The following is a 25,969-nucleotide window of genomic DNA, read 5'->3' on the forward strand; positions in this document are numbered from 1 at the left end:
CTGCCTCTTAGATCCTCATCAAATTGTAGCACAAAGATTAGGTTATGACTGCATCGCTCAATAAGGTAGCCCCCTGATCCACAGTAAATGAATCAGTTAAAACAAAACAAAACAAAAGGCGAGGGGCAGGCATACCACCATAAGATACAGAATGTGTAGACTTATAAAACTGCTTCGGCTGATGTGCAATCATGGGTTTATCACACTTGTGAGAGCAGGTGAGCAAAGCCCTACAAGTGCAGAAAACCAACCTCTTCCCCCGCCAGGCCCCAGCAAGTTGTGTCCATCGTGCAGTCAGCGTATTTTATAAAGTCTTTAAACTCCAGGCACACTCTTTGGTAAAGACTGTAACAAAGGGGGAAAAACAACCTCTGATGAAACACAAATCAATTTTATAGCTTGTTTTTAACTTTATTCCCTATGATGTACGTTTAGAAAGTATCAGCAGCGATCAGCTGGGAGAAGAAAGAGAAACGGAAGCTCACCTATAAACTTATGGGAAAGTATTTATTTAAAAAACAACGTAAAAGCCAAGGTGTTAAGGAAAATGTTTTACGCACAGAACTCACGTCAGAAAACAAAGCAGGACTCCGGCACCTGAGAACATGTGCCTACCTATACCAGAAAGCCCCTGGAAGAGTGTGGGCCTATGAAGTGTGAGTATCCTTGTTCATCCAGGAAGGTGGACAGACAGGGCTCTGGCTGCAAGTAATTTTGAGAAATGATCCCAGAACAGGAGAGGGACGTAGGGCAAGTGAATCAGGGAAGAAAAGAAACTCATAACTAAAGCTGTATTCTTGAGTAGCTGTATTCTACCATGGGCGGCTAGCTGAAACCCCGTCCTGGCACCTCAAAACTGCCCACCAACGGGGCAGGAGGGGGGTCATTTCACGGGCTGTTTGCCTGTGGGCCCAGGACTACCCCACGGGGGTAGGTATCAATACCTCACCCTCTCACACTGCACAGGCATAAGTGAAGAGTGGATTCCCCACAAAGAGCACTGGGAAATGCAAGAGGTCTGCAGTGTCTGAGGGGAGGCGCTGTCAAACCCTGGGAAGCCTGTGGTTGCAATGGCAATGGCAATGAAAACGCCAGAAAGGAAGGCTGACCAGGGGAACGTGGTAACCCTGGAGGGACACCACTGCTTCGGCACTGCGGGGCTGGCTATCTGTGTCCAAAAGAGGACAACAGCACAATTCCTGCACAATTGGCAGTGCCTCTAGAAAGCCCTTTACTGGGCAAAAACAGAGGGAGGATGAAAGCATGGCTCCTGATACTTAATACAGTTTTGCGTTTGTTAAGAAAGTGAAGTCTCTTTAATTTTACTTCAAATTTGTGTTACTGGAGGCTGTGATATAATGGGCAGGAACAAACGCACACACGTTTTTATAAATACCTGCATATTTATATCATTCAGTTTTTTGCCTAATGCCCAGTTAGCTTTAAAAGACAACAAGAGGGGGTACCTGGGTGGTTCAGTTGGTTAAGCATCTGACTTCGGCTCAGGTCATGATCTGGCCATTCTGGAGTTCGAGCCCTGCATCGGGCTCTATGCTAACAGCTCAGAGCCTGGAGCCTGCTTCCGATTTTGTGTCTCTCTCCCTCCCTCCCTCCCTCTCTCCCTCTCCCTCTCTCTCTCTCTCTGCCCCTCCCCCGCTCATTTCTATCTCCCTGGCTCAAAAACAAATAAACATTAAAAAAAAAAAAGCACAAGAAAAATTACCACAACAGCATGTCTAAATGCCTCTGAAACTTAAAATGGCAGTTTTGAAATCTACAATGGAAAAAGAGGGATATACATTTTAAAACTGTCATATTGTAAGACCCTCTTCCAAAATGCCAATCTGGAATATATGTGTGTGTGTGTGTGTGTGTGTGTGTGTGTGTGTGTGTGTGTGTGTGTAATTTAAGGGCCAATCATATGACAAGGACAATAAAACAAAATGCTAAGAGGAAGAAAAAACCCTTGAAGGTATTGTCTTCCTTTTTTTAAACTAACTCAAACACATAGGATGGTAAAGGCAAAGTCATTTAAATCATTTCCTTAGTAATACAAGTAATATTTAAATAGATTTAATAGTGCTGCTCCAAACCAATGAATTATGGGTTTAAAACCTATTAAAATGTAATGTTTTTTTCCTGAGCTGAGAGGAGAGAGATTTAAATCCACTGAATTTTAATATTTCAGCTTGAGCTGCAGGAGGTAGAGAAAGTCCAAATGAACTATTCCATCAGCACCATTCAAGCATGAACATTTTAATCAGTTTTACTTCCTTGGAGTTCTCTAACACAGTTTACGCTGTCATTCTGAAAGCACTTAACACAGAGAGTGTGAAAAACCACCAAGGCTTGTTATTGCCTTCACAATTGATGGCAAATAATTTTGCAGACTTCCTATCATTAAAATGTCACTGCTAAAAATTGAGGTTCAGCATTTCTTGTGCTAAACTGCATTTTCCTACAAACACCATGGCATACCTGTTCTTAAGGAATTTTTTTAAGAGGGTGGTTTGGTGTTTTTTTTTTTTTTAAATGCATATTTCTACCTTTTTTTTCCCCTCAAAGAGTTAGGTTAAAAAGAGGGTGGAGGGAAATCCAAAGGAACCCCACTTTCTATTTTTACAAGCCAAATATTTTCTTCTCCAATGTTCATACTAACAAAACTTTTTTTTCCCCTAATGGTAGCTTCTTTAGTGAAATTCTTCTGAGGTTCCAAGCCAGTCTCCTTTATGAAGCATAACCACATTCACACAGCATGTGCTGATTATATAGTGTAATGGATTTAAAAAGCATTTTAAGACCGTCAGATGACTCAATTTAATAATACAGGAAATGAAAACATCATTTCTAATTAGATCATATTACTGATTTAAAACTACAATTTGTGTGCTGTTCCAACAGTGTGATCTCGCAGAGATTCTAATTTAAAAACACAGTGGCTAGTAGGACACATGACAAGATCAAACTAGATACATAACATTCCCTCAGCCCATTTAGGGGAACTCCGGGAAAGCTTGAGGGAAATGTGAGATATGACCAACTCAAAACAAAACACAAAATAGTGACTGTAAAATACAACACAGGAATTTTCCTGGGTTTTTTCCTTATAAATAAAAGATAAATGATATTTAACTTATTTCAATCTATCAACAGTTTTAAACTGAACATGACCTGTGAAAGAAATCATTATAACTGTGTTTCATTCCATTAAACACAACTAGCTTATTGTCAAGAGAACAAGCCGCCTCTCCAGGTTTCGGGCTCACTTCAGCATTTTGCATTTAAACTGCATGGATCACTGGTTTGGCTCATTTACCAATGAAGGTAGAATAATATTGCAGAGTTAAAAAGGTGCTTCATCAGATTTCATTAAATCTGGGAACATTTGCGCTTGTCTGGATGGTGTGCATACATATAAAACAGATACATACGTAGTGGTAAACAAATGAAGGTCTGTCTGCAGGGGCTTTAGATGGGTCTTTGCCTCTTGAGAGGAAAATTTTCATTCCCTCAGGGAAGAAAACCATTGCTGACTACATTCCCAAAACCAAGTACAAAAATCTTAAGATTGACCCCTCTCATCACTTTGGGTAGCAAGTCAAAACAGCACCACCTGACAACACAAGCCATGAGAAGGGCAAGTGCACTGCGAATTCCACAATGTTACAAAACTGAAAACTACTGGACTGAAGGCACCGCAGGGCTGAAATAGACAAAGACCACACACCTCAGAGAACAGTAGCAGCAGGAATGTATCAAGTCAGTTTGTAATGGGGCTCTTCCTTCTCACTTGGGTTGTGGCTCCCTAAAACTGCTGGGTTTGTTTTTCTATTTCTGCAATCTATTTTTCAGAACAGTCAGATTATGTGACTGTGACTCCACTTCCTGCTCCAACACAAATAATCTGGAATCCTCCCCGGCCCCCAGATTCACAAACCGCTCGTGCTGCTTTGACAGCTTGCCCCTCTGAGTTAGCTCTTCAAGTAAGTTTTTAGGTCACAAAATTAAATTTGCTGTATTTTAATAATTGGACCCATATATATACAATATGTCTGTCAGTAACTTGACTACGGTCTAATAAATCATCCTTTCCCTGAGAAAAGGCAATCTGCCATCCCATTCAAAACAAAGTATGTAAAATGAAATAGATACGAAACAGTATTAAAACTATACTTGATTTTGCACTGAAGGGAAAGGAACTTGTTCTGACTTTTAGATCTTCCCTCACATTTTTAAGCAACATTCAACATAAAACAATGGGTTTTCGATTTAGATTAATCTCTCCACTGTACAGACGGCAACTAATAGGACCGGAAAAAGAAACAAAACAGCCAGAAACAGCTGCTGCCAACCAGTCCTAAGTAAGGTAAGATGGCTACTTGCCTTGTAGCAGTTCACAGGGACAATGAACACTAAGCCAGAAGTGACCCAGCACGGCCCCCGCCCGGAGTCCTCCCGCAAGCATTCTCTCCTTCAACAGCAGACAGTGGTGGAGTGCGTGAGAAAGGCAAGCTCTCTATCCCTGGTGACCTTAGGAGGTCTGGTGACCAAAACACATCCCAATGGGAAGCCCACGCAGGCTTCAAGCAAACACAACTGGAATATACATATGTACCTAACTTTAACGCTTCTTCAACTTTCTAAAAAATGTGACATACTGCTATTTTCTGGAGATTTAGGAAATAAAAATTGTAAAATGTATTCATCTCTTCCCCATCCCCAGAGCTAGAAAATGTGCTCCAAACAAATCTACATGGCTTGTTCTGATTCAGCCTTCTTTCCGAGAGGGCACTTCCGAGGAACTAAAGGTTATTACCCCTTCCCATTTACTGTCTTCCAATTTACTACCCGTATTTTCTTGTGGTCAGAGGGACACAAGGTAAGAGCTCAAAATAGGCCATTAAAAAACAAGCTCCAATCGGACTAGTGTTCCGCCACCATCGCCAGTGAGCCCAGAGTTCTGATTTCCTTGTTAAAAGACAGAGGCATAATTGAAGCAATATCTTCACTCCAGATTGATTATCAGGCGACCCTTATCCGCATCTTCACTCAGCAATTTGAATTTTAATGAAAGTAAATGGAATAATTAGCATTTCAAAGTGTGTTTGATACACTGAGGGGAAAAAAAAGAGAAAAGACTTTTGTATATAACCTATACACAAAAGAAGTATTTGGGAGGGGGCAGAGAGAGGAAAGTATAGTTGTATTGTCTTCATTAGAATAATCTAAGGAAAGGCTTGTACCAGCTGCATAAATAGAGATGGATACTGTGCGCTTTTCAGCTAAGAGTTTCACCTTTATTATCCCTTATGCTGTAGCACCTTGTTTATTATTTGTTACCTTAATCCGAGAGAACAAAAATCTAAGTGGAGTCGGAGTGACTGTCCAAACTCATGAATTCCAGTAGGATTTCTATGCAACGTTAATGCTACATTCGCCAGGAAGGGTTTTCTAACCGGGCCACGGATTCTGCCTAAAGGTGCACCTTTCACCTACTATTCCTACCACAAATGGCCACAAGCCCTTAAGAACCACTCATCACAGGGGAGGAAGAGGAGCAGGGAGATTAAAAAAAAAAAAAAAAAGTACAATTTATTTCACCTAAAATGGTATTAGTCTATACTTGTGGAAAGATCAAAGAAATCAATCAGGTCATTTTAACATCAGGGCAATCTCCATCTTTTTTTCAGGCCTAGCCCAGCAACAGGAACTGATTGCAAAGGTAAGAAATATTATGAAAAAAGAACTACCCAGGCTCCTTGGGGAGAATTTCTGCGAACATGTCCACTGGAACTGGTGAGAATGTGATCCAAAGTTTCTGAGGCAGCCATCCAATTTCACGAGACACAAGGCAAAGTGCTTTAATTCCACTTTGTGGTCCTCTATTGCCTTTTGCCCTTTTGAGGGCACAAAATTTAAAAAGAGAGAGCAAGCGAGCTGATGACACACACTAAGATCAGAGCTAAAATGGAAAGGCCACGTACCCCAATGATGGCGTTCAGTTCGGCCATGGTCACCTGCTTGGCCCGTTCCACAGCCTGCACCACTTGTTGCTGGTGCTATAAATGAAGATCAGAAACAGAATACAATTATTTGCTTTCTAGTCAGTCAAGAACAGCTTTTCCTAACGCGTCCTCTAACTTCAATTACATGCAAAACAGGCTTTAGGGGTCTCCATACTTCACATAGAAGCCCCGTGGGGGCGGCTGACTGGACGTCTAGGGCAAGCTGGGTCTCTACTGCGGAGAAGGAACCGCAGGAACAGGGCATCTGACTGCACCCCTACTACGGATAGAAGCAGCTTCGACTTCCCTCTGACGTCAGAGGTGCACTGTGACCCAACGTCTCCCACTGGCGCTGACAAACAAAACACACCCCGTCCCACCTGCTTTCTTTGTGCCCCCTTTTCTCTGCCCTCTACATAAAAAGTCTGAAAATATTTCCTAGCAGTACTTATTTTTAAAATTTCTCCTGGTATTTGTTACAGTAAGGACTAGAAGGCCACTTAGAATTAAACGTTTATCTTCTGGAAATGTGAAAAGTGTTCACGTTTTAATTTCTGTCGTGAAGGGCTGCATATTTATAAAAGAGATTAAAAATGTACAACTTTGACTAGCAGTCAAGTTTAAGGACTTCAGGGGTTGCTTTCACCTGCGATAGAAAAACTAAAACCTACAAGTGTGTTATTTTTCTTTTGGAAAACAGGATGGAAAGTAGAGGAAAATCACTCCGTCTAGCCATGGTTCAGTTCTAAAGAGAAGGAGCAGGACCAGGGTATTGGTAAGTTTTGTAATATTAAGAAAAATTAAGTAGAACAGGAGTCCCTGCACGAGGCGCTCGCTTGCATCTGGACATTCACGAGTGCCTGCACAAGTACCCCCAAATATAAATACTATTCTCCACCAAATGCACTGCCAACACTCTAGTATCTACACACTCGAACAGGTCTCCTCTGGACTATTTTCAACTAGGTTTAGTGAATGAAGAGCCAAAAAGACTGTGCTACGAAACAGGCACTCCTCTGCATGGCTAGGGAGAATCTGGCCCTGTGGGACCCCAGGTGAGAAATGTAGCTGAAATGCACAGGAAGCTTAGCTAACCTATTGTCATAATACATACAAAGAGGTAAGCCATCCATTATATATGAAATTTCCCTTGGGCTACCTGGTACTACATTCCAAAACTCTCAAAGATGCAAATACTGAGATTAACTAGGGTGACCAATATTTCCACCTCCCAGCTGTGTAGGGTTAAGGGGAGGGTGTGGGAAAGGAAACTGCCTTAGTTATCCACATGTAGTGTTTTCACCCTTGATTTCCTAACGGAGATGTATACTTTATGCCTATAATCTAATGGAAAGAAAATTGTCAAAAGATCACTGCATTTTAAGATTTTACTCAACTCTGAACATTAAACTATGTACCTTTGATTTTTTTTTTAATTGTAAGAGTTTCAAAACAAGGGCTTAAGTTACAATCCCAAAGTCTTTCTAGATATCTCCATCCACTCTTACTGTTGAATAAAATATCTGCCAAAGTGAAATAATTGATTTCCTTCTTTCTTTGAAGACAGTGAAAGTCCTAAAGATTTATAAAGACACAGGAAGGAACAGAGAGGCATACTCAATAAAATGACCAGTAACAGCAGTTTTTCCTTGAAGCTAGACTAAGCAAGTGTGTTAACCAGTCAGCACAGAGCTCATGTCTAGATTTAAAGCAATCCAGTTGTCAATGTCGGGAAAAAAGCAGTACTTGGAAAACAGAGAAAAAGACAACATGTAAGACGACTCTGGGATTTTTCTCATACTCAAAGTGAGCATACAGACAGAAACTATTATGGGATTTTCCACCTTTTACTTTCCAACATTCAATAATGGCTGCTCCGAACGTCCAAGAAACTGAAAACCAAAGGACCACGCAAACACACATCCAACCAACCACATATCGTTCATTCCACTCATGCAACCATCCACTCAACAAAAGCCTTTTAAAGCGCTTACTCTGTGCAATTTCTGTATATTACTGAACTACTTCCACATTAGTGAAATGTCATCTGCTTTTTGTTAAGCATTCAAAGAACAGTTCTGGACGATATGCAGAAAATACATCTATTTAGGGGCCTTTCTACCATGAAGACTGTTCAACTCTTGCTTCATAAACTGGATTCCAACTGCCAAGATGGGCAAAGATGCCTTAGGCAGTAGGCATATCTTTCTGGCTCAGCATTAAAATATCAAGTGCATTTACTGAGAAAACCAGAAACACAGCAGTGAACCGGAACACTGACATCTGATGCTCCTATAGAAACTCTTGCTAAAAAGCTAAAATGACAATGGAAGTCATGATTCAGCTCCTTCGTTTTCTCTCCTGACAGTGGCCATGGGCTAATACCACATCTGAACTTTACCTGTCGTTCAGGATCTTACTTCCCTATTTCTGCTTACAACTGTGAATCATCTGCTGTTTAAGGACCTTTTGAACAGAAGCTCCCTAAGGCAAGGAGTGCCTCCTCCCCATGGCTCTGAAAGCACCAGAAACACCTCCACTTCGACATAGCTCACTCAGCCACATGGTAATAACACCAGGTAAGGTGAGAAAATTAAAACTCAGGAAAGAAGGGGCAAGCGATCACAAAAGAAAAAAAAGGAACACTGGAGGAAGAAGCCCCAGATACCCTCAGAAACTGACCCAGAGGTGGCATTTTGTTTTCTGTTTCCAAATTTCAACAAATAAGCTGACTCAGAAAACAGAGCGAGTGTTCGCATCTTAGAATCCTGATGGCTTTCCCGTTCTGTGTGTCATCTCCTCCCCTTCTCTTCCCCTTCCCCGTCTGTCCCTCTTCCTCCCACTCCACCCGCCATCTCCTTTCCTCTCCCACTGCCTGCTTCCTGTCTGCCACCTCACCACAAGTGACGACAGTGCCTCCAGCCCCAGGCCGGCCTGCAGAAGGCATCAGCGCTCTGGCCTCTTACTGCTCGAACTGCTCACTCATAGGGGGGCTCCCATCGCAACTTTCTACAGGCACCACCAAATAAAATGCTAAGGCAAATACATCGATAAAGTCTAAGGCAAGGGGGGGAGGGGGCTCTAACTGGGATGTGCAAGAGAAAAAAAATGCCCAATTATTTATTCTTTACAATACTGTGATTTTTAATTTTAGAAAAGAAATCCTTAAAAAAACAAAACCTATAATGTGATACGGCTGTGTGACTCTAAATTTACTAAAAACCATTGAATTGTACACTTAGAACAAATGATGTGTAAGTTACATATCAATTAAATACCGTAATTTAAGGAACACCAGCATGGACGGGGGGAGGGGAAGGCCACGAAAATGAAATTCGATACATTAATCACCTGCCTACTTAACTTTCATCATAATTTTTTTTTTTTTTGCATTTGTCCAGCAAAGTACTGAGGATAACTTTTTTTAACAAGAAAGAGACTGAAACAATAGAAGTCCTAAGTCCAACAAGGCCTGCTGAGAAACAGACCTTAACAAACCACGGGGATGTGTACGATAGATATTTAACGTATGTTTTTGGGAAGAGACTACAATGACAATGCCCGCCAGGCCAATACTTTAGGGTATGGCGATAGATGTAGTCCTTCTAATAACAAGAAAAAAACCCTCTACATTACAACTGAGAATTTTGTTTTAATACTCACCCATCCTCCCTTACCTCCCTTACTAATAAGGGTAGTGGGGAGTTAAAGGCAGAGGTGTAAAATGAAGTAGGATTCTTCCAATGAACCACTGACATTCCTGACATGTGGAGATGCAAAAGTGAGCAACTGAGATAATGGCCCCACTACTGCTCGGAGAACTCCCGGACATGGAGCATCTTATACAACACAGGAGAGCAGGGTAGAAGGAATGCCTAGCACACTTCCTGGAGCATTGGGAAAGGCTTTGCTTTCTTATTCACTCATTCAATTCTTTATTAAGAACCTACTGTGCACCAGGCAACTGTGGCAGGCACTAAGACAAGAGTCATGAACAAGACACTTGGTGAATGAGTAACATGGAGCTTGGTAATTACAACCGGAGAGTAATTTCCATGACGAAAATTACAGGATGCTATGCAATCACTTAGTGGGGAAATATCTCGTGGGATCTTAGGGCTGAGGGAAGATTCCCTATGGAACCGAGACGTGAAGGATGTGCAGGAGTTCCGTGGGGGAAGCAAGGAGAAAAGAATCCCAGGCAGAGAGAAGAGCATGGGCGAAGTCCCTGAAGGAGAAAGGAGTTTCTCTGTCAAGGAAGACAATGAACGTGTGGCTGCAAGAGAAGAGAAGGGTAGGGGAAAAGTTGGGAGAGACAAACGTTAAGGTAGGATTTTGAAAGCCTTCTTGGGCCTGGCAAGACACACGTGCAAAACTTTCAGGTGGAAGAGGCATCCACAGAAAGAGCTGAGGCCAGCACCCAGAGTCACGTGAGGACAGCACGGGCATACCCTACCGAACCCCCAGGGAAATCTGTAAGGTGGAAGGAGCCCAAAACGCTGCCAGGCTTTGCCTGACATGCAAAAAACTTGGACTTTATTCTGGTTAAAAATCTTAAAGCAGCTGAGTGCTATCAGTTCTGCTCTTTAGGAAGATGGACCCGGGATAGTAAAGAACAGTAATGAAGCTGGATGACAGGGAGGTGAACCAGACAGGAGGGAGAATAGGTAGAAGGCTAAAGCAAATTCTCCAGGGTGAAAGAGAAACCCGAACTTGGACCAAATGCCCCTCCCGCTCATGAGACTCATTAGCCACATGTACAGAGAAAGCCACTCAATCAGAACTAGAAAAGGCCTTCAGAAATCATGGACCCAGAAGGCTGTAGTGCCCCAGGCACTGTAACAACAAACCGACCCCCTTTCCCAAATGCCTACAGATTTCCAAATGCTGCCCCGGCGGAGCGCATCCGGGTGGTAGCGTCACAAGTATCAACCACAACCCAAAAGCATTTCCTCTGTCACACCCAACAAGCAGTCTCTGCTTCATCATATCCTCTGGAAGGGACCTCACTACCTCATGCACAAGCTTCTCCCACTTGGGGATAATGGGCTCTAACACTCATTAGAAATCTCTCCCTCCAGAACTTCTTCCCAGGGAGGGAAGAAGGGTCCCAGGGGACCCAATGTTGCCTCTACATTCTCCTCCCCTGGAGTGCACTTCAAAGTCATGAAAACAACATAATGGATGTTCTCACTTTCTCTACTCCAGGTTAAACATCTCCAGGCCGCTGGCTCTAGGCCACTTATCCTCTGATCACGCCTCTGGTCACGTCCTAGGTGACAAGAAAGAATAGTCCAGGTATGGCTAAAGGGGTCAAATCTGAGTGAAAGGGTCACTCCGTATCCAGTAAGTCAGGCTAAAATCCTACTGGGCCTTTTCAGCAACTCTACCAAGTTTACTAGCACAGATAAGCTTTAACTTCAAATCAGCCTTTCCTCAATGGTAGCCCAAGAAATGTTAGTCCCACAAGAAATCAGGCATTACTTGAAACACCTGTTTAATTTGGCTAATACCTGGTGAATGGCAGATCTTCCCTGAGCTGCGAATCTCAAAGAGAGTGAATATACATGCAGGGTTTTCCAAACAATTTTGGCTGTGGAACCTGGGATTAAAGCTTGGGAAATGCTGCCCAAGGCTTTTTCCTACTGACCATTTAGCCTAACCTTCTCCGTTCTCAGCCACATGAGGACAGAGCATTCTTCACGGACCTGTCCAATAAGTTCGACAGTCCGTACTTTCCACCGGAACTTTCTGCAATGTTGGAAACATTCTAAATCTGTGCTAGTAACATGGTAGCCACTAGCCACATACAGATGGATACTGAGCACATGAAATAGGGCTAATGTGACTGGGAAACTTAATTTGTAACCTTATTTAACTTTGATTAATTTTAATTTAAATCTAAATAGCTGCATATGGCTTTGGCTACTATATTAGACATTACAAGCTCTATTTAAAGTATTATAAAGCTTAGCTCCAGTAACAACCAATCACTACCTACCTGAAAGTCAAAGAAATGAGGTTTCTCAAATGCACCTTAATTTTTTTAGACACACACAGATATAGAGCTTGGCACTGTTGCCTTTGAAAGGAGCCCGACGTGGAAACCTGCAGAAAAGTTCTCCCTCCTGGGAATCATTTACTTGCTGAGGGCAAGCAGGCCATAATGCCACCATAAGGATCTCACCAGACATCCAACTGTCACCAAAATGCATGGTCACACAGAACGAGCCAACTGGTCAAACCGTGGAACACGGGACAGCACTATAATCCCTGATGCCTCATTCAGTATTGTGAGGAAGGAAAAACAAAACAAAACCGATTTTAAACGAAAGCCTGTCCAATGTGAGTAATCAGAAAGCGAGACAAAATCCATTAAAGTCCCAATCTAGGCAGATTAGTCATTTTTGAACATTCCTTATATATACAGCACTGTCGTAACACATTACCAGCACTGACAAAACGGCCCTGACTGGAAAGCAGACATGTCCTGTGAAGGCTGCTGGCATTTAATGAACGATCTCTGAAGATGGTCTTACGGGTGTCACATACTTATCAGCAGATCTCTGGTGATTTCAGCCAAGCTCACCTACATCAAACCATGTTATCACAAGCCACTGATTCCTTACAAAGTTAACAAGCAATAAGATGAGTTAACCTGGTGCCATTATGAGGCGAGAACACTGCCACCAGTGCATGTAACCACTGTATTTTGTTCATTTCCTCCCTGAGGCGCAATATGAAAGTGACTGATCACATTTTTCAACTTCCATTTTACAATTATTCTATACATGCAAAATGTGGTTCAGAGTAATTCAGTCCCCTATTAACCCAGGTACCAACAAGACAGCATTTGAGAAACACTCCTATCTCATATTATAGAAGGGGTATGTTTTCCATTAAATCAAAAGGACCAAATTTATGGCATGTCCAAAATAGAAATTGATGCATCATGGCTATTCTTGCCTTTTGGAATTGGAATTTAAATCAACATGTATTATCACTATTATGTAATTGTATACTATTTTCTACTATTTAAGTGCAATGAGCAACCAAATAAATCTACAGAATTCTAGAGGAAAACACTATTTGGTTCTACTCATTAGATAAGCTAACAGGGTAATAAAAACCAAGTTATGAGTTAAAATTAAATTTGCACCAGAAAGCATTCAACTTGGAATGGTCTCTTTTCCCTAGGTAAAGAGAAGAATGAAAATAAAAGGTTGAAAAATTTCACTCTTAATTTCCCTTTTATGCCCTAAAATTTCCAATGACCAGAGAACTCTTGTCAAATGTGGTCAAATGAATGATTTAAATTCTTTATTTCATTTACTAAATCAAAATTTTCACACACAAGGGAAGAAACAGCCAGTTGCTGGTAAGCCCAGGCCCCAAAGCCGGGCCCCGCCATGACTTCGCCTCAGCTTGGAGAGGACGAGTCCACAGGGGTCCTCCACCAGCCTTCTAAGCAGTTCTGCTCCCACTTAAGTAACTCAAGAAACAAGAAACGGGGGTTGAGAGAATAGGCACTGAAGGGGAGTCCGAATTTACTAGCATCTTTCAATGCTGCTGAGGCCCTGTAAGATCTACAGGTCTACAAGATAGCTCCTGAAATCACTGATGAAGACAGAGTCCACCCATAAGCTACTCATAAGAACAAAACTAACTTCAGCTAAGCAACCAGGTATTTTGACCATAGCTTCTGACTGACAAGTTTGTTTTTCTAGATAGCTTCGCAGGTGAAATACAGACCCCGTCCAAGACCACTGCGTCTCTGGAGGTGAGTCTACAGGTTAAACTCCGTTTGGATCTTTGCTTGCTGGCTGAGAAGATTCGGGTGTTGCTAAACTGGAAAATTAATTTTTGGAGCTAGAAGGGAATTACCCTCGGGGCTACCTAATATGCCTCACTGAGATTTTTAGCTAGTTGACAGCCCTGGGTTCGGTTTTAATTTACATTTCTTTTCCTCTCTAAGAAGGACATTGGAGAGGAAGATAACTAATTCATTCTTCCAAAAGGCAATGACTAAACGTTGGGGGGGGGAGGGGGGGGGAGGCTTGGTTCCAGGTCTTCTCAAAAAGGAAACTCAGAGCTTTGCTGCTCCGCTGCACCGATCCCTACTGCCGCCCAACAGCAGGAGGGGTTATGGTGTGCTAAGCTGAACGTGGGTAATCCCAAGTAATCCTCGCGGTGACGGCATGCTGCCCAGGCTATTATTAACCTCATGTACAGATAAGGAAACTGAGGCTTAGAGAGGCGAACCACTGGCTAAAGGTCACCCAGCTTTACTTGGTTAGAGTAAGCCTTGCAATTTGTAACAGGGAGGCCAGGACTCAACCCAGATCCAACTGTCATCATTCTGGCATCTCCTGCTTATGGAACTGCCAATGGGGAGTTGATTATTTATAGCTCCTCCCCTGCAAATGAGACCCAAAGCGGGAGAAAGAAGAACTTCCTACTTACTACACTGAGGTCTGCCTTTTAAAGAAAAAACTTGTAGGCTGGAGAACAGAGATCAGTCCTACCCATTCCTAAGAGCCAAAAGAAAGTGGGAGAAAAAAACAGCTTCAGACAAGTGAGGACTCACTCATAAGCTTTCCTTAAATTCTGGTATTAAGGCTCTTAGAAAATTTTTAGAACTTTTATGTGATAGTGACTCACTTTAATGACAAAAGTTGGCAATATCTTAGTCTAATGTCTGGGACTTCGGAAGTAGTCGTATATGATTGCAACAAGCACATCGTTAAAATATACATTGGCTGTAACTCTAAAAAATGTTTTTGTGAAATCTAACAGGAAAATGTTTTTTTCTGTGATTGTTTCCTGCGATATGTAGACACGTTTCAAGTGCTTCTGAACTACAATTATGCAACTCATTTCTAAAAAAAAGGTCTTGCAGGGGCGCCTGGGTGGCTCAGTCAATTGAGCATCCGACTTCGGCTCAGGTCATGATCTCAAGGTCTGTGAGTTCGAGCCCTGTGTCGGGCTCTGTGCTGACAGCTCAGAGCCTGGAGCCTGCTTCGGATTCTGTGTCTCCCTCTCTCTCTGCCCCTCCCCGGCTCACGCTCTGGCTCTCTGTCAAAAATAAATAAACATTAAAGAAAAATTATAAAAAATAAAAAAATTTAAAAAATAAAAAAAAGTCTTGCAGTTAAAACTAAATGTATTTAATAACTGCCATTCAGTATTATACGTGTGTTTTTAAATTTTAGAAGATGGGGTACACTAGCCACAAGCAATAAATATTAAGCAGGTACACTAATGAGCATGTGGGGGCTAAATTAAAAACAGACTTCTCAAAGTATATGAATTTACCTCTTGTTCCTGTCAAACTCCAAAAAAATCCTTTCAGCTACCGTCCTGTAGCTTATGTACTAGTCTTCAGGGAATGTTTTTCTTTTTTTCTAAATACAATCATTTAATTTTTAAATAAAAACGTTTTAAAATAAATTCTAATGCCACAGCTGCCGTTTTGGCAGTGAGACTGTCACACAGAGAGCCGGTGTTAAAAGATCAGATTAAGAGCCTTCAGTCCTGGCACCGAGTGACGCTCGCAGCCATGCGAGAGTGATTTTCCATGCCTCTGAAGAGACAGGAAATAGAATTCATCTTCCTCTAATAACCTGCCTCTTCCCCTCCCTCCAGATTACGGTCCATCTGGCCTCGGGACAGAAGCGAGGAGTCTGATGCTTGCAGAATGCCCAGAAGATGAGACAAGGTGGGCAATGTTCAGACACAAAACATCAGAGAGGCCTGGGTTAGACAGGAACAAACGTGTCTGTGGCCCACGCATGAAAAGATAGACACACACCGTAAGAAACTGAAAAGAGAGGAGCCAATTAAGTCCAAAGTAAGCAAAAGAAAAGATATACACAGAATTAGGATTCAGAAAATTATGACACACGTCATTCACTACACACAAGTCAAGGATTTCAACCAAGAAATGTGAAAAGTTTCGGGGAAATAAACAGTAAGTGGTGAGATCATGATGCTGTCTCCCCAGCTAAAGCAGAGAAAAGGAGTTGTGAGTAGCTCCCCATGGCTTTCCTCTGCAGGGTCCCACTTCCTTGGCCAAGTGATTCCAGCCCAGTCTTGCTCAGAACCACTACAATTACACACTCCCTTCCTGCTGGGCCCGCTCACACAAACAACGTAACTCATATGGGAAAGCAACCTATTTGCAAATGAGCTCCACCAACACCCCCACGACCTCCTTCCACAGCCGTGTATAAGCCCACAGATCCTGCAAAAAGGCCTCGGGAATAAGCTCTACCAGTGATTCTATATGGGGGTGTATGCCTGCAAAGGCCTCAAGTCTAATAGTACCTCAGGGATAGTTCAAACTCTCCCCTCTACCTTGGGGTGGAAGACCTCAGCGTGGCTACAGCTCTGTGGGTTACACATCCTTCTCCTCCCCCACCACGAGGCAGAGTGGCCTCCCGCACTGGTCTGACTCTGCTTCCTAAAGAAATGCAAACAGCCCTCTTGACTCTGCCTCCCACTCCACCCAATCCAGTCACAAAAGCAAATCCTGAGAAGAAATAGGTAAACGGGGATATAGCGGGCAGTGGTTTTGTGGTCACAGCGAAAGGGGGAGGAAGACAACTCATCCTTTGTTGTTTGTGGTCCAGCAGAGCATTTGAAATCAGGATATTAACTCGGGTCCACGGTTTGTGAACGTGAGCACCTCCGTGGGATATGTATCCGATGAAAGGTACCCATGGTTACCGAGGTCTAACCTAGTTCAAACCAAGTAAGAAGTCGCAGAGGAATCCACGTATGTATGATACACGCCCATGCGCAAATGCCCGCTGCACGCTAACATCAGCACGTGCCCACTGGTGGGCAGGCAGAGGGACCGCTCTCCTGGACAGCAACGCCACAACACATCCGGAGAAGTGAAGGGTGGGACAGTGCTCCTAGCCCACGGCACAAAGCTCAGTGGCTGCGAGACATGCAGACAGTCCATGAGGTAGCTCCTTGCCTTCTGATGGCTGAGCTGACCCGAGCAGATGAAGGATTCAGTAATCCCGAAGCGAAAGTGATCTCTTTCTAGCACTTTCACCTCAACTTTGCTAACTACCAAAAGCCAGCGAGCAAACCAGAGGAGGGGAAAAAAGCCACAAGGAAGCCACCGCGCACTAGAAATGCACCTTCTTGTTCCCACACAAGCGTGTCTGCGGACAGCGTGCACTTCTACGGTGGTGAGCAAGAGGAAGCGTGTGAGCCATCCAACAGGACGTGGCCATGCATGAAGGCTGTGGTACCCAGAGCACGGAGCCCACGGAGCCCATCCCGTGCGTCTTTTTCCAAGTGCACACACGTTGCTAAGACTTCATCGGGTAAGAAGTAACTTTTGTAAAGCAGCCGGCCAAAAGTTACATTAGTTTGTCTGCTACGGAAAGCGCTCTCTACGGACAGGTCTTCCGCCGGCTCTTAATGCCCGGTGACAAAAATGTAGGACAAGCCCTTCTGGGCGATTTTTCAATCTACCCTATTAGATGCCATTATGAAAACCAGTCATAATTCTGAGCAACACTATATCGTCCAATGACAGCAACACATTTTAACAATTGGATTTTGCTTCACACATTAGAAAATGTTCCATTATATGAACACAATTATATTCCGCTGAATGTTAATAAGATGTAGAAGTTGGAATGTGAACACTGTATCTTAGAAATGTGCCATACAAACACCAAGAGACTGACAAGGCCAAAGAGACAGTTCCACAATCTCTTTTCTGCAAAACCACTAAAATGGCACCTTCTAGCCCAGCGCCTCAAACCAACTGCCTTACCTCTTGGGACAGGAAGGGAATGACTTGTGCACAGATAGCATTCAGCCTCTTGACAATCTCTGCCTGTATAAAAATAAAAATAAAAAATAAAATAAAAAGGAAAGGAAAGCAATAAACAGAACAGTCAGCTGGTTACACATTCCCGAAATATTAACAGGATGATATTAAAACACACTTTATATTCTGCCTGGCGTATTTCCTAAGGAAGAGGAAAACTCTCATCAGCGAGCCCATTAAAAGGAGGCAGTGACAACAGTGCCACATTAATAGCACGATTTATTAACCAGCATTCATCTTAAAAAGTCAACCTTCAAGCACCAGGACAACATAAAAAGGAATTTGATTTTCATGACTGGGAATCAGTTTTCAAAAGTCTTCAATAAGACCCTTGTTCATTCTGATGTGTTTATTCATAAAACCTTGAGTTTTTAGAGTTTTGATAGTAAAGATACATTCTTCCCTCCATCCCAATTTCTCTCAGTTAGTAACTCATTGGATTTCTACAGCTGTGGTCTTTGCTTCAAGTCCCCAACCTCCCAAAAGAATAGCACCCAACCAAGTCAGGTAAGTTGATTAATTCAGATCCTTAGTTATAAATTGTTGGGAAATAGTGTATTTTCGCCAATCATGAAAATTTCCAAATGTGTCCCGCCGCCTGGGCTTTCACTGTGCAGAAGTGTAGAACACAGTAAAATTTTCCTAGACTTAGAAGAAAGCAATTTGTATGTATATGAAAACTAACCTTGCGAACGTTAATTATTCCTATACTATAGAGCTGTGAAGTTCCAGCAATATCTGGTAATATAGTCTAATCTCTAATAATTTAAGTATAGAAATTTTCTATCAATAGGATACTACAGTAATTAAAAAAAAAAAAAAAGACATACCCCCCCCACCGCCAACTTTTCTTTAAAAATTTACCCAGAGCTTCACTCATGTTCATCTTAATTTGTATTATCAGATGGCTCCTTATACACTTCAGTATGGGACATGTAAGCACAGGGTTTTTGTATACACATATATGCAAAATAGCTTATATTTTAATAACGGGGTGGGGTGAAGGACAGGAGAGAAGTGTTGAGAGGCAGAAAATGTAAAGCAATTACTATTCCTGAGACATTCTTAAAATACATTCCATCCAGGGTCAGTTTCTCATTTTATAAGAGGACAAAAATGCTCTTTTTCTTGCGAAGTCATTACCAGAATGACAGCAACACTCTGCTTGTGCAATCTAGGTTTCCTTCTTTCATCAGCAACCCTTTTGACTTTGCAGCTATGCAATCTTTTAAATGCCAGCACCTTAAAAACTCTGCCAGCCAAGAGAAAACACAAATTCACCATGAAGAAGTTTCAAACCTAAGCTTTCCACCCCAGCCTGCATTCCTAACAGGATGGACAAAAACCCAGCACCAATATGCAGCAGTGAATAAGGACCCAACTGCGCTGACCTGATTTAATTTACTGCACTGGCCCCATGGAGCATTTAGCTACCCTTTAAGAATGCTTAAACCACCATGAAAAGCTGCAATGGGAATCACCAAACCACTCTCCACCTGGACGGACATACCACAGTGGTTATGGGGTGAAATTCCTGTGTGAGCTGAGAAAATAGAGTAGCATTCACCAGACCGAAAGCATTGCATCTCAAAGGCATTTGGTTGTTAAGCTTTTTGTAGGGAGAGGTGGAGGGGGAGAGAATAAAAGATAATGAGACACTTTGGGGCAGACCAAACTGATGATTCTAATGCTTAGAACCATCTGCCAAGCATATTTTCCTCATTATGTTGTTTACATAAATAAAATAGTCCCTTGCTAGGAGGGTTTAAAAATGTGTGGGCACATAAGAAAACTGAGTTCTTTAGTTTGCCTACATAATCTAGGCAATAAAAACTACTCTAAGGAAACTTACCCATCAGGCAAAATAAAGACCAAAAGGTATTTATTTGGCCTCTTCAATTTTGGACCCAGGCTATTTTAAGTCTGAGCAACTTTGGGAGGAAAAACAGCACATTGAGTATTCTTAAGAATAAATTTAAAAAGTTCATTTTTTCCCGTATATTTAACATACATAACAGAAAAAGGGGAGGATCTTCCAAACTTTTTCTCTATAGGTCTCCTTTTGTTCAAAAGACTTCTTAATTTCTTTAAGTTGTCATGCCAATGGATTTTTCATGGTCAGGCTAATTGGCAGCGAGGGGGGGGGATGTGTGTGTGATTTCATAAAATTAAGCAGGTCATTCCTCACTTTGAAAGCTAAAGTTGCCTCGGAAACACTGCTGCTTCCATGGTCAACTAATTTTGTCTCTTTTGTCCCACAGGACCCAGCTTTAGGGAGGCATCATTTATTTACAGGCCTTTCCACTGGGCTTCAGTGATCAGCCAATAATACTGTGGACACACACTTCTAATGGCCTGTGTTTTGAAACTGAGTCTAATCTAATGGCGAGGGGCCCAAACTCCTTTTCCAGCACAGCCATTAAAGGATGTAGGTTATTGCTGTTGTCACCATTGATATTTGTCATTGTAATGTAATTAGGGCCCTAAAATGATGCATTACAGCCCTTGGCACAGCTTCTATTAAAATCTTTTCTTCTGCTCACTGAACTGCGACCTGCTTTCTGATGAATAACAGACAGACAGCTTTAGGGTAAGGAGCAGATTCATCAAAGAAGTATTTTTCAGCTTTGGGGAAAGAGAGGGGAAAAAAAAAGGCAACCTAGGAGGAAAAGCACTAGGGGAGGAAAAGCCACAATACACATTTGAATTTCATCTGACCACTTGAAATTCTGATTGCGTCTGATGAATCTTGCTTAGACAATATATCCCCAGTCTTCGAATCACATGGTTAATCAGGGCTCTAATCTGCTATCCATCAGCCTACACCAGGGCTGCAGCTTCCAATCAGATTGATAGGTGATGTGGCTCATGCTTCCCTGAGCAAGTACATTCACAGATAACCCATTTCAACAGGCAAGATTCTGAAATACTGCTGTCAGGGCTGCTGGCTCTGTTCTCGTGGTATTCGAGGCCTTACGGACACTGCCAGACTATTGTCTGTAGATGCCTACGATATTCCAAAATGGCATTAATGGCCCCAGTGAAAGGACGATTGTGCCAAAACAAGACAAAATCATTTGTTTTCACAGCCATAATTTGTGAAATCCATTAATAATCTTTGATACTTCTATATTATGTCTTCCTCTAGCCATCAAGACGGTCATTTAAAAGTAAGTTTTACATGTATTTTCCTTCTCTCAATTCACTACCATTCTATGAACTGTTCCTGTAATTTCCCACCTTTATGCCACCCTCCAATAAAAAGAACCAACAAATGACCACCCCCCCCACACATGCACACAAAACCAACAAATTGGGCAAAATATTTTAGAAAAGGGCATTCTATGAAAATACCTTGGCTGCGCACTCAGCACTTGGCACATGAATGCTGACAGTCTAACTAGTTAGTAATGGAACAGAAAAACACAGGCAAAAAGCTTTCATCCCTTTTTCCTTCACACTCCAACTCAGTAACTATCAGAAGATGTATTAACTACCTTGCAACATGGGAAAGCAACATCAGGCATTGAAAAGAATGCCACATTTCAGTCAGTCATTAGATTAAAAAAGTAACAAATCCTGGAGAACACGATATCAAATACATATTTTCTTTATCACTTACAACAAATGACATTAGTCATTTAAGTAAGACAAAAAAACTGGCTAAGCCTACCCCTGAATTGAATTACATCCCCTCAAATAGTTGTAACATGATAAAAATCTAATTTTTATTTAGATTACTTCCACCTAGATGATTTCCTTAAAAAGTTAAACAAATTTTATTTTTATGACATAATAAACTTGAAAGAAAGTACAGATAACTTTATTTTAGTAATCAAAGAGATGTATCAGAAGCAATTATTGGCTTAAAAAAACATTTCTTGGAGTTTTAGTCTCTCATCAAAATAGGAGCCATACTACTACCCAGTACTGTTGAAATAAAACAGAATAACAAAACATTACTAAGAAACCATTTTAGCAGCCCAATCAGAAAACAACAACAAAACACAACCAATTATAGTTTCAGAAAAACATTCTTGAAGAATAACATTTCACAATTAATTTGCTTTCTACACAGGTTTCTTCGTCAGAAACATTTTCAAAGGAGACTCCGTTTTTTTTAAGTTTTTATCAGGAACATACATTCACCAATTATATAAAACACTTCTAAAAAGTGATGAAAACGTTCTTCTTATTCCATCTGAAATCCCTTCTGGAGTATGTACAAATAATCTTGCAAGCCTCTCCTTCACCCAGAACCAAAGACTGTAATTTTTTATTTCAATCAGAAAATCAATTATCTTCATTTGTTCATTGATCTGTTCCAAATGTTCTAAGAAATGGCCTAACTTCGGGAACTGATCCTGCTCGCCCCTAGATTAAAAAGTCAGAGGACTAATGAGAAAGTCTTTCCGAATGACTAAAAATCCAGACTAAACATAAGGAAAAATACTCAAGTAGGACTATTTCTCTAAACTGACAATCCAGGTTTGATCTTCTCATCAAAACTGAACTTTACGTACGAAAGAAAGAACATATAATGGACAAAACTAATTTTATGGATTAAAAAAAGAAAAGCCAGATTGGAATAAGGCATAGAGATCTAGATCAAAGGTGCTGTCCACATTGCTGGCAAGCTGGTAAACTAGACGGCTAAGTTTTATTTTAGTTCACGTACTTATTTTGCACAAAATATTTTATATTGCTTAATAGAGCAATAAATGAAGTGATACTGTTATAAGAATCAAGTTAATAAAACATCTATCAGTTTCCATAAAGGGCTGATTCAAACTAAGGCTTTTTTTTTTTTTTTTTTTTTTGGTGCAAGTATTAAGACTTTTAAAAGCTGTCATCATCCCGCTTCCTCTAATAAGAAAGAGGTACTATCTTGGAGTACTCAATTAGTCTTCCCTTGAACGATATGAAAGTGCCAATATTCAACTAATTTTTAGCCACCACCCAACCTCCGCCTCCCCCAGGGAGTTGAACTAAAGCAATGATTCTACTGACAATAATACCGCAAAGCGGTGTCAATCTGCTTTGTGCTTTGAACTCATATTTATGCTAATTTACTGAGCGCTAAGTATGCTATAAAGTACCCAGTATGTTGTTCAGTTAATTGCATACAATGAAGTACCTCATTTGTTTGTCCTAACAAGATATATGGGTGCTACCATTTGTGGCGCCAGTACAAGAATACTCAGGACAATGCCTTTCCTGAAGAGTATGGCGGTATGCCTGTGTTTCATGAAAACTACTCCAATCTGTCCCTAAAGGCAAGGCTGTATTTTATTGAAGCTTTTTTGCAATGATTAGAAAAAAGTGCCCTTTCCTCTCATCTCTTGAGCTTTCTAGGTCTTTAAGGGAAATCCAGATAGTTGCCTATTATCCTTACTACACCTTCTGGGCTCTCGTTATTGTGTTTAAATACTACTCTGAGCATTCAGAGTGATGTATTATCAAGGTTAAGAACAATGATCGTTGTGCCAGACATCCAATTACTCCTACAAGGTCAAATCATTTCGGCTCTCAAGTCTGAAAAACACTGTAACCAATGTTATCGTGATTATGTTCCATTCCACCAGAGGGGAGCGGCAGGGAAAATGGGGGAAAAAGATGGGAGGGAAAAGTGGGATGTCAGGAGTGGGAAGAGAAAATGACCTTCTCTGGTGGGCTTAACTTTAGCCTTCATGGAACACGGTGGTACTGGTCAGAGAACCTGATTACTCTGAATCCTATGACACTCATGTCAGTGTGTCATAGCAAAGACCTGCCTGCTACTTTCTGATTTCTTTTTTCTCTCCCTGTTTCCAAATCAATCTCTCACACGCGCTCTCTTTTCACCTTACTGTTTCCTACTGACATAAACATACAAATGTCTTCGTAAGTCGATTTACAAGTAAGCGTTTTCATACTTAGTGATAATATAAGGGGACAAATATTCCTTGTGCCCATGGTAGGTGAGTATCATTTACCTTGAGTTTTCCCAACACTATCTATGTGATTAAACGGTATGTGGGAAACTTTGGATACTGGAATAAAACCAGCAAGACAAATAAAAATATTAATGGTTCTTCAAGTTCTCGTCAAGGATACGTACCTCCACGAAAGCAATAAACCGCCTTTCATACACTGAGAGCCATGCTTTGCTTCTCAGTCTGTCCTCTTACGTTAGACTAAAGGCTTCCTGGTCTGTTTTCTTTACCTCCATTTTGCATAAAATCTGTCTATATCTACGTTCTTTGGCATTTCTTTTTCTCTCATCCTTTCAATTCTAGCACGACCTCTACTGGCTTCCCCTCACCCCTCCCAATCATATAAAATCTCAAGTCTCTGAAGCCATCACTGTCAAGATACCCTTCTAGCCCCTTAGACTCTTTTCTTGCCTTGATAAATAGCCAGTTCCTATCAGAACCAGGATGCACTCCTCTGCTGTTTGCACTCATACTGCTCGGCCAAACACCCCCACTACCAGCCGGGTCCAGGCAGAGCAGGCAAGTGAATCCATGGGCCTCTACCTGGCTAGAGCAGAAAAGAATAGCATCCCCAAGATGGGGGTGAATAACCCATGCAAGGATGAGGGAGAGACCCCGTGCCTGAAAGTCCCAGGACTCGCTGCCGACTCACCTTTTCTGTCTCAGCCCAAAGATACCTCAGGCATCTTCACTCCCCATCCTCTGATTCCTTCTCCCAGTCATTCTCTGGCCCACTACAGCCCTTTCCTCACTGCATTTATAATCATCTGAAATCATCTCACATGTTTTTGTTTACATGCAGGAGAGCAGTGCTCCTCAAACTTTCATGTGCATACTAATCACCCAGGAATCTTGTTAAAATCCAGGCTGGAGTGAGGCCTGACCGTCTACACTTCTAACAAACTGCAAAGAGACACAGGCGCTGCGGGTCTACAGGCCGCACCCTGAGCAGCAAGGCTCTCTGGGTGCGGTCTGCAGGCGGACCGCAGGCTCAGGGAAGGCAGAGATCTCGGTCTGCAGCCACCTTGAGGAGCGAGCAGAAGGCACGCACAAGGATCTGCTGAGTGGACAGAAGCAACCGCAGTTGAGTCAGGTGGTGGGATCTCCTCAAATCTCTGGCAAGCGCACTAAAGTTGAGAATAGTCAGGAGCATTTCACCCAGAAAGGAGTATCTATCTGGAGGTCCTGCTTATACTCTGATTTGGTTTGTTTACCTTCCCAACACACATCTTTTCTGGCATTCAGGATGGCGCGCTGCTCAAAAAGAATAATAAGTAATCTCGGTGGGTGACAAGAGGAAATGCAAATCCACTGTGGACAATTCCTGGCTGATAAGTAAGTGACTAAAACTTCCATTCCGAAACCTTAGCAGGATATGTGTTTTAAAAGGTATTTGAGAAACACGATAAAGGCGATGCCACTCAAAGCTCCCTCCTGAGATTACTCACACCAGACTGATCACCTCACCCAGCTGAACTAGGCTATTTGTTAGACAGCACAGTGGGGGAGCACCTCGTATGCGGAGTTGGGTTAGATCTCCACAATGGTATCTTCAGAGTAAAACCGTGTGATAACTCTTACAGTCCAAGAAGGGCCCAGCCCGAGCCAGGCACTGGCAGCCATGCTCTCCAAGGAAGTAAAAGAGCAGTTCCTGGTAATCAGCCCAAAGCGGGTCACACGCACCCTCCCACACGTGCAGTGCCGTGCACACATGCCGACCCCACCCAGAAGGAGGACAGTCAGAGCCAAGCTTGGGGAGCCACGGTCACAGCCCCAGCACGAGGGCTCATACAGAGAACGCACCCTTGGAATGCCTTCCAAACAAGGGCCAGAAATCCCGGGGATCCATGCATAGTTTCAAATATGCAAATCCCCTCCCCACCTTCCCTGACAAGCCAGTTTGAATACTCTCACTGGAGGGGGGATCTTGTTCCCCTAGAACCTACTAACTCCTGATGCATTCTGTGTGTTCTTTGTCCTTCCTGCAATGTATCCCACACAGAAGTCCACCATCACTCAATGACTCCTCACCCAAACTCTCGTAATGACTCACATAGGTGTGAACCCCACAGGCTGGGAGAAGCCACAGTGGTAGGCTGGTTAAGAGAAGAAAAAAAAAAAAAAAAAGGAGT

The 25,969-nt window shown here is 42.2% G+C and overlaps 1 protein-coding gene across 15 annotated transcripts in view; it reads right to left on the reverse strand.

Annotated features, from left to right (window-relative positions):
- Positions 1-25,969, reverse strand: part of TLE4 (TLE family member 4, transcriptional corepressor) — a 141,106-nt gene that overhangs the window by 88,815 nt on the left and 26,322 nt on the right. For 6 of the 15 annotated variants that reach the window (XM_027040979.2, XM_027040978.2, XM_027040980.2 and 3 more), the window contains 2 exons: positions 17,806-17,868; positions 5,985-6,059 (listed from right to left, as the gene is read on the reverse strand). In XM_027040979.2, coding sequence (XP_026896780.1) covers positions 5,985-6,059; positions 17,806-17,868 — 138 coding nt within the window. The remainder of the gene's footprint in view (positions 1-5,984; positions 6,060-17,805; positions 17,869-25,969) is intronic. The other 9 variants (XM_027040986.2, XM_027040985.2, XM_027040988.2 and 6 more) reach the window with 2 other exon arrangements.

This window comes from Acinonyx jubatus, chromosome D4, assembly GCF_027475565.1.
Source record: "Acinonyx jubatus isolate Ajub_Pintada_27869175 chromosome D4, VMU_Ajub_asm_v1.0, whole genome shotgun sequence".
Lineage (NCBI taxonomy): Eukaryota > Metazoa > Chordata > Mammalia > Carnivora > Felidae > Acinonyx > Acinonyx jubatus.